General features: G+C 60.2%; 1 protein-coding gene across 1 annotated transcript; it reads right to left on the bottom strand.

Moving 5' to 3' along the window:
* Nucleotides 1–1,139: 1,139 nt before the first annotated feature.
* LIPT2 (lipoyl(octanoyl) transferase 2) lies at nucleotides 1,140–4,508 on the bottom strand. Its single transcript, XM_074156369.1, is given in 5 exon segments — nucleotides 1,140–1,784; nucleotides 4,037–4,178; nucleotides 4,180–4,329; nucleotides 4,331–4,432; nucleotides 4,434–4,508. Coding segments are annotated over 5 exon segments (702 nt in total). The 3' UTR covers nucleotides 1,140–1,551.
* Between the last annotated feature and the right edge of the window lie 7,715 nt (nucleotides 4,509–12,223).

Below are 12,223 nucleotides of genomic sequence, written 5' to 3'. Positions count from 1 at the left end.
CCTCCATCCGTCCCCTGTCCCCAAGCCCTCGCACCAGGCACCGAGCCTGCCTGGGCCACCTTTGTCCCCAGTTGCCATCCCCTCCTGAAGCTGAGATGCCTCCATGAAATGCGATTTTCCTCCCCATTTCTCCCCATCCAGGGTTCTTCCAGCCCCATTGCTCCCAGCTTTGCCCACCCAAAAACCCTGGGGGCTGTGGGGCCCATGGGGACATGCCAGCACTGCACAGCAGGGGCACCTCAAAGCTTGTGGGGCAGAAAGAAGGCCCGGAGCAGCGGTGAGGGGCTGCTGGGTGGGGGTCAGGTCCTGCTCCGAGCAGGGTGTGGGGAATTTCATTTGCCATTTTCCATTTCTCCTGAGCCCGAAGCACCCATCTGGCTGCGGGGCTGCTCCCAACCACCCGTGATCTGTGTCTCCAGCGCTGGCACCGGGTTTGCCAGCAACGGGGGTGACTCAGAAGTGGCCATGGCCGTGCCACACACCGAGGAGGCAAGGTTTTAGGGAGCCCAGACCGGGCACTGCCCCTCCTGCCCATGCACCGGGAGAGCCATGAGCATTCCCGAGGCACAGCAGGCAGCTCTGGGAAACTCAGTCTTAGGTTGGCTTCTTAGCCTTTAAGAAACCTCTCAATTAAAATCAGTTTATATGTGTCTACCCATAGGTTTGCATTGACGAGCGTGGACCCCAGTGCCATTGGGACCCCAGGGTGGCCATGTCCCTTCGCCCAGGACATCCACGTGGATGCTGCGGCCGGAGCAGCGATTTTGGAGGAACCAATGTCACCTGCACGGACCACAGCAGCACCAGACCTTGCAAGAGCAGGTCCCCATCACCCAGATGGGACACTCGATTCCACGTTGCCTGGTCCCACGGGTCCGGGGTGGCCACAGTTCCTCTCCTCAGGCACCCTGAGCCCTTCCCCTCCTCCTCCCGCCTTCCCACCACAGCGGCATCGCTCCGGTGGCCTTTTAACCACCGTTTACAGCCTCTTATCAGCAATTTTTCCACCCGCCCTGACACCACTGCGAGGATCTCAGCCATGCAAGGATTTCTCCAGGCACAGGGTGAGAAAAAGGTCGTTATTCATAAAGTCTCAGGGTAAATAAACAAGCAAACGATCAGCAGCCAAAGTTCCCAGCAACTCTCTTTATAGAAAATCTGCCTCTTTTTACACAGTGACGAGGAATTGATGCTCAACCAACCGGTCCCTCTTCCTCTTGTCCAAAGGGTATGCGAACGTTCACCCAAATTTGGGATTTTTTGAGGGAGAGAGGCAGAAAAAAGTGCTTGTTTGGGCATTTCCCCCGCGAGCGACAGGGACGTGGTACCCTCGGAGGTCTGTACCAAGGGATGAAGACCCACGGGGCTGGGGAGAAGAGCCCCAAGGATGTTTAAGCAACAGCGCAAACCTCTTTGCCGCCGTTCACGCATGGTCTCTAGGCAAAGGCACGAGAGCTCTCGGCGTGAAATGAAGCCGCAAGCGGCTGCCGCACTGTCCGTCGGCTGCGCCGAGGGTTTGCCGAAACACCCAGCCGAGGTTCCGCAGCTCTTCTAGTCCCCGGGGTCTTCTGAAAAGACCAAGGTGCATTCGAACACCTCCTGGAAGGAGTCGAGGAAAGGTTCGAGGACGTGGTCGACGGTGACGTGCCGCCCCAGCTCGCGGCTCAGCGAGGTGACGCCTTTTCCCTCCAGCCCGCAGGGGACGATGTGGTCGAACCAGGTGAGGTCGGTGCAGCAGTTCAGCGCCAGCCCGTGGGAAGTGATGTGGTTCCCGCAATGCACCCCTGCAGGGGAGGGATGGGGGGGGGGGCGCAAAGCACCCCATCCCCAGGGACGCCCCAGCGTTAGATATTTAGTGACCGTGCTGCTCAGGATGCTAAACCCCCTCCCCCCCCCCACATGCCGTGCTCCCCACTTCTTGCCAGGGAAAACCCCTATTCCACAGGAGACTCCCCAAATTTGGGGCAGATTCCCCAGCCCTGTATCCCCCAGCACCTCTTTCCACTGGAGTTTCAAGTGGGCTCGGACACGGGGTCGCGGTGCAAAGAGTAGGGGGGGGGGGGGGTCTGGGCTGCAGGACCCAACTTGGGGTGCAGGGCTCTGGGAAGGGGTGCAAGGCCTGCCTGGCTGGCAGGGGAACAGCACGGGGCCGGGGCGGAGGGCGGGAGGACAGGGGAAGGGGGCAAGGCTGGGGACAAGGGGACAGGAGGAGGGGCAAGGCTGGGGACAAGGGGACAGGAGGAGGGGCAAGGCTGGGGACATGGGGACAGGAGAAGGGGCAAGGCTGGGGACAAGGGGACAGGAGGAGGGGCAAGGCTGGGGACAAGGGGACAGGAGAAGGGGACAAGGCTGGGGACAAGGGGACAGGAGGAGGGGCAAGGCTGGGGACAAGGGGACAGGAGAAGGGGCAAGGCTGGGGACAAGGGGTCAGGAAGGGAGGCAAGGCTGGGAACAAGGGGACAGGGGAAGGGGACAAGGTTGGGGACAAGGGGACAGGAGGAGGGGCAAGGTTGGGGACAAGGGGTCAGGAAGGGAGGCAAGGCTGGGAACAAGGGGACAGGGGAAGGGGACAAGGGGACAGGAGAAGGGGGGTGAGGTTGGGGACCAGGCTGCAGGCACCCAGCCCTGGATGCAACGGCCTCGGGGGGGGGGGGGGGGGGGAAGGTGAAGGGGTGGGGGGGTGCAAAGTGCAGGGCCCTGGTTGGGCTGCAGGGTCCTGAAATTGTGCTGCGCTCCCCCCCCCCCCCCCCCCCCCCTTGCTGCATACTCCCTTGTGCATACACACACCCCCCCCGTGCATAACCTCCCTGGTGTATGCTTCCCCCCCCCCCCCCGCCAAGTTCACACCCCCCGGTGTGTGCACACACACACACACACACTCCAGGTGCATGTGTACCCCCGGTGCACCCCCTCCGGGGTATCAACCCCCGGTCCCCCCCCTCCCGCCACGTGTATGTCTCCCCCCGGTGCTCCCCCCCCGGGGGGGGCACGTCTACCCCCGGTGCATACCCCTCCCCTTGGTGCACCCCCTCCGGTGCATCACCCTCTCCCCGGTGCAAAGCCCCCAGTGCACTCCCCCCCCCCGGTACATACGTCCCCTGGTGCCCCCCCCCCCCGGGTGTATAACTCCCCCCGGTGCTTTCCACCCCCCCGGTGCATCTCCCCTCTCCCCGGTACATTCTCTCTCCCGGTACATATGCTCCCCGGTCCCCCCCCCACCCCCCAGCGTTCATGTCTACCCCCGGTGCATCTTCCCCGCCCCCCCCCCCACGGTGCACCCACCCCCCCCAGTACACACACTCCCCCGCTGCCCCCTCCGGGTGCACACACCGCCCTTCCCGGTGCACTCCCCCCCGGTACATACGGCCCCCTCCCCGGGTGCATGTCTACCCCCGGTGCATTCCTCTCCCCCCCCGTGCACACCCCCCCCCCCCCCCCCGATTCATCACCCCCTCTCCGGTGCAAAGCCCCCGGTGCATCCTCCCCCCCGGTACATACGTCCCCTGGTGCCCCCCCCCCGGGTGTATATCTCCCCCCGGTGCTTTCCACCCCCCCGGTGCATCTCCCCTCTCCCGGGTACATCCTCCCCCCCGGTACATATGCTCCCCGGTGCCCCCCCCCACCCCGGGTGTATATCTCCCCCCGCTGCTTTCAACCCCCACCCCACCCCCCCCGGTGCATCTCCCCCCTCCCGGGTACATCCTCCCCCCCGGTACATCTCCCCCCTCCCGGGTACATCCTCCCCCCCGGTACATATGCTCCCCGGTGCCCCCCCCCCCGCGTTCATTCATGTCTACTCCCGGTGCACCCACACCCCCCCCCCCGCTGCCCCCTCCGGGTGCACACACCCCCCTCCCCGGTGCACTCCCCCCCCGGTGGTACATACGGCCCCCCCCGGTGCCCCCCCCCCCCCCTCCCCACGCCTCGGGTGCGTATCTCCCCCCCGGTGTCCTCCCCCCACGGTGTATCCCCCTCCCCCCCCCCCGCCTACGGTACACACCCCCACGGGTGCCCCCCCCACCCCCGCGGCGCTCACCGATGGCGCAGATCTTGCTGTCGCCCATCCAGACGCCGGTGAAGGGCGGCGGGAGGGCTCGGGCGGCGGCCAGGCCCAGGCGGCGGCAGAGCCGCAGCACCAACCCCTCCAGCGCCGCCACGTACCCCCTCAGCGGCAGACCGCCGCCGCCGCAGGTCCAGCACCGGGGAAGGCCAGCAGCTGCCCGGGCCCGTGAAGGTGATCCTCCCGCCCCGCCGCGCCGCCGCCAGCCCCGCTCCCCGCGCCCGCAGCCGTTCCGCCGCCTCCGCCTCCGGGGCGCCCCGCAGGCCCCCAAGCGTAGACGGGGCCCGAGGGTTCGCTCAGCACAACGCTCTCCCCGGGGAGGGGTAGGGGGTCGGGGGCCGCAGCCCCTCGCCGCCCGCGCCGCCCCCACGCAGCGCTCCTGCACCCGCAGCGCCTCGGAGTAGGGCCGCAGGCCCAGCCGCAACACCCGCACCGGGAGCCCCGACATGGCGGCGGCTCCCCGTAGGCCGCGGGGAGGAGAGGAGCGGAGCGGGTAGGCCGCGGCCGGCGGGAGGCGCCGGGGGTGAGGGGGGCGGGCGGAGGCGGGGGGGGCGCTGAAGGGAGCGGCGGGGGACGGGGGGGACGTGCCCCCCGTGGGGCGTGGGGACAGGCACGGGGAGAGGGGATGGGGGGCAGAGATGGAGGAGGACGGGTCAGGGGGTGAGGGTCCCCCGTGGGGAGAGGGGATGGGGGTGAGTGGGGGGAGATGGAGGAGACGGGACAGGGGTGGGGGTCCCCCGTGGGGCATGGGGAGAGGGGATGGGGGTGAGTGGGGGGAGATGGGGGGCAGAGATGGAGGAGACGGGACAGGGGTGAGGGTCCCCCGTGGGGCATGGGGACAGGCACGGGGAGAGGGGATGGGGGTGAGTGGGGGGAGATGGGGGGCAGAGATGGAGGAGACGGGACAGGAGTGAGGGTCCCCCGTGGGGCATGGGGACAGGCACGGGGAGAGGGGATGGGGGTGAGTGGGGGGAGATGGGGGGCAGAGATGGAGGAGACGGGACAGGAGTGAGGGTCCCCCGTGGGGCACGGGGAAAGGGGATGGGGGTGAGTGGGGGGAGATGGGGGGCAGAGATGGAGGAGACGGGACAGGGGTGGGGGTCCCGCGTGGGGAGAGGGGATGGGGGTGAGTGGGGGGAGATGGGGGGCAGAGATGGAGGAGACGGGACAGGGGTGGGGGTCCCCCGTGGGGAGAGGGGATGGGGGTGAGTGGGGGGAGATGGGGGGCAGAGATGGAGGAGACGGGACAGGAGTGGGGGTCCCCCGTGGGGCACGGGGAGAGGGGATGGGGGTGAGTGGGGGGAGATGGGGGGCAGAGATGGAGGAGACGGGACAGGGGTGGGGGTCCCCCGTGGGGCACAGGGCCCCGGTGGGGGGGGGGAGGGGGGGACAGGGCAGGGGTGGCAGGTGGGACGTGGGCAGGGGGCCAGGACTGAGCAAGGGGATGGGGATGGGGTGTCCCAGTGGGGCACAGGGCTGGGTGGGCTGGGCAAAACTGCTCAAGACGGGGTAAAATTGGGATTTGGAGTAAGGGGAGAGGGGATGGGGACGAGGGAATGGGGGGGGGGGATAGGGGACAGGCATGAGGGATGGGGACAGGGGAGAGGGGACAGGGACAGGGGTGGAGAATAGGGGACAGGCACAGAGGGTGGGGACAGGGGAGAGGGGACAGGGGTAGGGGGAGAGGGTACAGGCACAGGGGATAGGGACAGAGGATGGAGGACAAGGGACAGCGATGGGGGGACAGGGGAGAGGGGACAAAGGTGGAGAATGGGGGACAGGCTCAGGGGATGGGGACAGGGGATGGGGACAGGGGACGGGGTTGGGGTGTGGGAGGGGACAGAGATGGGGAGGGGGTGAGAGGAGAGGGGACAGGGATAGGAAGGGAGGACAGGGACAAGGGAATGGGGTAGGGGGGATAGGGGACAGGCATGGGCGATGGGGACAGGGGTGAGGGGACAGGGAACAGATGGACGATAGGGGACAGGCACAGGGGATGGGGACAGGGGTGAGGGGACAGGTGCAGAAGATGGGGACAAGGATGAGGGGAGGGGACAGGCACTGGAAATGGGGACAGAGGATAGAGGACAAGGGACAAAGATGGGGTGACAGGGGAGAAGGGACAAAGATGGAGAATAGGGGACAGGGGATGGGGACAGGGGACAGGGACAGGGGATGGGGACAGAGATAGAGGACAGGGGACAGGGATGGGGGTAGAGGGGATGCGGACGGCGGACAGGAGATTGGGGACAAGGGATAGGAGATCGGGGACAGGGGTTAGGGCCAGGGGACGGGGCCCAGGGAGGGGGACAAGGTCAGGGGCTGGGGGTGGCTGATGGGACCCAGGGCTGCAGGAGGGGCACAGGGAGCAGAGAGAGGGTCCCTGTCACCGTAGGGTGTAGGGCGTAGGGCACCGGGGGGGGGGACAGGGCAGCGGTGGCAGGTGGGACACGGGCAGGGGACGAGGAGACAGGGCACGGGGCGCCCCAGTGGGACTAGGTTGGGCTGGGCAGAACTGCTCAAAACGGGGTAAAACTGGGATTTTTGGGGTCACCCCTCAAGGTCAGGGACTGTAAATAAAGTCATTGTCCCGCCAACGCGCTAACGAGCGCTGCAATTAGTCACCTCGCGACTCCCAGAGCGATAAAACCGCCCCACCTCAATTTTTTATGACAAACGTAGAAAATCATAATAAAGTCTGGCCGGGCCGCTAATGAGTCAACCATTAAATCCCCAGCAAAGGCTTCCCCGCCGCCGTCTCCTTCCACCTTATCGACCGGGTTTGGCGTGTGAAAAGTAGGGTTTAGATTTTCTAGAGCAGCCGACGGCGTCGATAAACTCCGGTTTTTATCAAAAATACACCTCGCTCTTACAATCTCCCCCCTCTGTCACCACAGGTCGTCGAGCTCCCGTCGCGGCGGCGGCGTCGAACTTGCGCGTGCGGGGATTTGCGAGGAAGGGAAGGCGCTTCCCTTTGTTTACTCCGCTTTCTGGGTGGAAAAGGAGCGAGTGTTATAAAATTAATATGGTCCGGGGGGAAAAAAAGGGGGGGAAAAAAACCACCGTAAACCTCGTTTGCTTCGGGTGGGCTCCTCGCCTCGACCACCCGCTTCTTAGTGGCTTAGATGGGTATACTCTCCGCTGGGTTAAAAACTGGCTGGAGGGCCGGGCCCAGAGAGTTGTGGTGAATGGGGTGAAGTCCAGTTGGTGACCAGTCACGAGTGGTGTCCCACAGGGCTCGGTACTGGGGCCGGTTCTCTTCAACATCTTTATCAATGATCTGGACGAGGGGATCGAATGCGCCCTCAGCAAATTTGCAGATGACACTAAGTTGGGTGGGAGTGTTGATCTGCTGGAGGGTAGAGAGGCTTTGCAGAGGGATCTGGACAGGCTGGATGGATGGGCTGAGACCAACGGGATGAGGTTCAACAAGGCCAAGTGCCGGGTCCTGCACTTGGGTCACAACAACCCCAGGCAGCGCTATAGGCTTGGGGCAGAGTGGCTGGAGCTGCCCGGCAGAAAAGGACCTGGGGGTGTTGGTCGACTGTCGGCTGAACATGAGCCAGCAGTGTGCCCAGGTGGCCAAAAAGGCCAACAGCATCCTGGCCTGTATCAGGAACAGCGTGGTGAGTAGGACCCGAGAGGTGATCGTCCCCCTGTACTCGGCACTGGTGAGACCCCACCTCGAGTACTGCGTCCAGTTTTGGGCCCCCTACCACAAGAAGGACATTGAGGTGCTGGAGCGGGTCCAGAGAAGGGCAACGAAGCTGGTGAGGGGTCTGGAGCACAAGTCTTACGAGGAGAGGCTGAGGGAGCTGGGGTTGTTCAGTCTGGGGAAGAGGAGACTGAGGGGAGACCTTATTGCTCTCTACAACTACCTGAAAGGAGGCTGTAGAGAGGTGGGGGTCGGTCTCTTCTCCCAAGTTACAGATGATAGGACAAGGGGCAATGGCTTCAAGTTACGCCAGGGGAAGTTCAGGTTAGATATTAGGAAATATTTCTTTACTGAAAGGGTTGTCAGGCATTGGAATGGGCTGCCCAGGAAAGTGGTTGAGGCACCATCCCTGGAGGTATTCAAGAGAGGAGCTGACATGGTGCTCAGGGATATGGATTAGTGTTGGGTGGTGTTTTGTGTGTGTTTTTTTGTTTGTTTTTTTTTTGTTGGGTTTGGTGGTTAGTGTTTTTTGTTTGTTTTTTGTGTGGGGTTTTTTTTTTGTTTTTTTTTGTTTGTTTGTTTAATCGGTTGGACTAGATGATCTTAAAAGGTCCCTTCCAACCTAGGTGATTCTGTGATTCTGTGATTCTGCCGCTCCGGGTCTCTGCCCCTTGGCAGCAGAAAGGCGTCTTTTTGCACCCGCGTTCTGGGTGTATTTTGTGATTTCCTCCTTTTTTTTTTTTTTTTTTTTTTTTTTTATGGTTAAGCATCAGCTCCTCGCTGGAGATCAAAGCCAAAGGCTCTTCCTTTTTGGCTGGCGGCGGTGCTGCCTGCGTAAGACGGGGCCGGTCGTGTGTCATAGGGGCTGGGCATCCTTGTAAATAAGCCGACAGAGATGAGCGCGGTGGCGTCACCGGGCTATTTACTGCCCGTATCCTGCTTTTGAAGCCGGGAGGAAATTTGTGTGGACCAGAGCCACGGATGCCCCACGTTTTATCCTTCCATCAGGCTTTGAGTACTTTTGAAGGTGTTTTTTTAATTCGCAGTGGGGTAATTTGCTGTCCTGTCGTACCTTTTCCTTTGGTTGCATTTAACGGTAGCGGAGTTTCTTGAATCCTCACCAGTTCCTTGGATTGAGCCCGTTTTCCTGGCAGGAGAACCTCCCTGGGGGAGCTTTGGAGCTCCATCAAGTCAGGGTTTAATGGCAGGAAGGTGTGGGGGGAGGACAAAGGTTGGTGGGTGTGAAACAGGTGCCTGGCAAAAGGGACCGTCACGGCTCGCAGAGAGCTCCAGACGGATGCAAAGGGCAATATCTTGGCTCCGGTAAAGTCCGAGACAAAATTCCTGTTGATTTTGGCAAAGCTGGGATGTCACCGAGAGGTGACCGAGCTGTCCCGGCGTCACGGGCAGAGCCAGGAGCAGAGCGGCCAAGCCCAGGCTGCCTCTGGCACCTCCACGCAGCCCCAAACCTTGCAGAAGAAAAATCCCTTTTATTTTTTTTTTTTTTTAAGGAAATTGTACTTGAGAACCACAGCAGCAACGGGGAAAACAACGGCTCTGCTTCCCAGTGACAGGAATTATTTGAAACGTGCAGGAGGTTGGCACGTGGGCCCAGCTCTTCTGGTATGGGCTGCACAAGCTCAGAAGAAAAAGCCTGTCCTGAGGACATCAGAGCATAGAATCATGGCATCATGGAATGGTTTGGGTGGGAAGGGACCTTAAAGCCCACCCAGTTCCATCCAGGGACACCTCCCACCAGACCAGGTTGCTCCAAGCCCCATCCAACCTGGCCTTGAACCCCTCCAGGGATGGGGCAGCCACAGCTTCTCTGGGCAACCTGGGCCAGGCTCTCACCACCCTCACAGCAAAGAACTTCTTCCCCACATCTCATCTCAATCTCCCCTCTTTCAGTGTCAAACCCTTCCCCCTCCTCCTATGGCTCCCCTCCCTCATCAAGAGTCCCTCCCCAGCTTTCCTGGAGCCCCCCCTTTTAGGGACTGGAAGGGGCCCTAAGGTCTCCCCAGAGCCTTCTCTTCTCCAGGCTGAACCCCCCCAACTCTCTCAGCCTGTCCCCCCAGCAGAGGGGCTCCAGCCCTCCCAGCATCTCCGTGGTCTCCTCTGGCCCCGCTCCAACAGCTCCATGTCCTTCCTGTGCCGACCAGCTCAGAGGGGTTGTTAATCGTCTCCCGGCTGCCGTGAGTCAGACCTGCTCGTCCCTGTGTCCTTTAGAAACTCGTCTCTTTTGATGTCACCTTATTGACTCTCTGCTTTTCACACCTCGAGGGTGACACCTCAGCGTTAGCACAACAGAGGAAGAAGAAAAAGGTGGGGCAAGTGCATGTTGATAGATCTCAAAATCTTTTACCAAGGAATTCCAGATCTGTTTTACCAGTGGGAAAAGAGGCGGCCAGTGAAGTTCCTCACCCCCCAGTCCCACCTTCTTTATTTTTATCTCTATCCAGCGTGAATTTTGGGCTGCCTTTGATTTGACACCGGTCTCTTTGTGCAAAGAAATGTGAAAAGTGACAGTCAGGATGGTAAAAATTGCTGTTCCTTCTGTCTTTTCTTTCCGCTGCCAAAAACCTTCCAGTTCAGAATGTTTTTCAGGGATTAATCTCCTGAGAGAAGTTCTTCCTCCTTTGAAGCAGTTGTCTCTTTTAAAAAGGTCTTATTTCAGACACCAGAATGGGAAAACAAAGATCAGTTATTCCCACTGTCGGGGATCAGACCTGGTGCTTTTGCTCTCTGTGACAAGGAGCAAAACCCCTCGGTGTCCGTCCGGGAGCTGCAGTGACAATGAAGGAACCTTGCTTGAGGGGACACCTGAGCCCCACTCCTTTTTTACTGGCGCACACAGATTTGCAGCAGTTGCTGTCCTAGTGGTGTTTAAATCAATAATATTTTTTAAAAATGTCAAAGAGCTTCTTCGTTCTGTTACTTTCAGGTGCAGGTTTGCAGCTGATCCTGTCTATGGACTTGCTGTTTGAGCGTCCACTGGAAGGAGAGCGGGGTTGGCATCGTGAGGGACGGATATGGGTCAGAAAGCGCTGCCTTTCTCCCCAAATCTGAGCTAAAGCAGGGCTTGGAGGCCACAAGCCGCTGGAGAGATGGAAACCACAGCTGTATCCTACCCCAGATGTTCACCGCTCTTCTTCTGCAAGCAGTCCTTCTTCAGCCTGGGGGCTATTAAGCTGCCAGGGAATGGTATTTATGATTTTCTACATCAAATAAGCAGGAGGCTCCAGATACACCTGGATCCTACCAACAGGGCAGCTCCTACAAGAGTGAATCCAACGCTCGAAAGGCTGGATCAGAAGATGGAGGTGGGATGGTGGCTGGGTAGGAATGGACCTCGCGGGCAGAAGATGAGCAGGGAACAAAGAGATGTTGGAGTGGACTCCTGGGTTATTCCTAAGAAGATTTTGTGGGAAAAGAAAACAATGTCGAGGAAGGGAAAGAAATAAGACTAATGGAAAGAAATGCGGGAAAGATGCTCTACGGGCATCCAGGATGCGGGTGGGGTATCAAGAGCGCAGAGAGAAACACACACGAGGTTTGGTGGGAGGGTCTGTGAGGACAACGGTTTGACACTGAAAGAGGGGAGATTGAGATGAGATGTGGGGAAGAAATTCTTTGCTGTGAGGGTGGTGAGAGCCTGGCCCAGGTTGCCCAGAGAAGCTGTGGCTGCCCCATCCCTGGAGGGGTTCAAGGCCAGGTTGGATGGGGCTTGGAGCAACCTGGTCTGGTGGGAGGTGTCTCTGGATGGAACTGGGTGGGCTTTAAGGTCCCTTCCCACCCAAACCTCTCTATGATATGATATGATTCTATGATATGCCCCCTGACGGAGTATAGATGTTCCTCTTCCTTGGTTTTCTTGGAGGTGTCCTTCCAGACAACAAAGCCATGGCTGCCTCCGTCTTACCAGCTTGAGATGCTGATTTCTCCTGTTGCTTCCTCATCCCATCAGGACTTCTGCAGGTTGGGGGCAGCTCCTCTGAATTACAGCCACCTCCTTGCACCTCCCCTGCTCCCCATCCTCTCTTGCTAGCAGTTTGACCGTGCTTCAGATGATCCTTTTTTCCTGTGCTCTGTGACCTTCTGTTGGAAAATGAGACGGGAGAGGTGTGAGCCGTGGGAATTTGGGACCCAGACTAGGTGGGAGACTGGTCAGAAGATACGAGTACTCACGTGTGATATGGAAACAATTGTGTTTGATTTTAATTATTAAATGCTTTTAGATTCAGAATGGAAAGAGCATTATATTTTTTAAAATGCTGTTTCATAGAATCATAGAATGGTTTGGGTGGGAAGGGACCTTAAAGACCATCCAGTTCCATCCAGGGACACCTCCCACCAGACCAGGTTGCTCCAAGCCCCATCCAACCTGGCCTTGAACCCCTCCAGGGATGGGGCAGCCACAGCTTCTCTGGGCAACCTGGGCCAGGCTCTCACCACCCTCACAGCAAAGAAGTTCTTCCCCACATCTCATCTCCATCTCCCCTCTTTCA

Source organism: Numenius arquata, chromosome 1 (assembly GCF_964106895.1).
Source record: "Numenius arquata chromosome 1, bNumArq3.hap1.1, whole genome shotgun sequence".
Lineage (NCBI taxonomy): Eukaryota > Metazoa > Chordata > Aves > Charadriiformes > Scolopacidae > Numenius > Numenius arquata.
The sequence above is the reverse complement of the archived record's forward strand: the minus strand, read 5'-3'. Positions and strand labels throughout refer to the sequence as shown.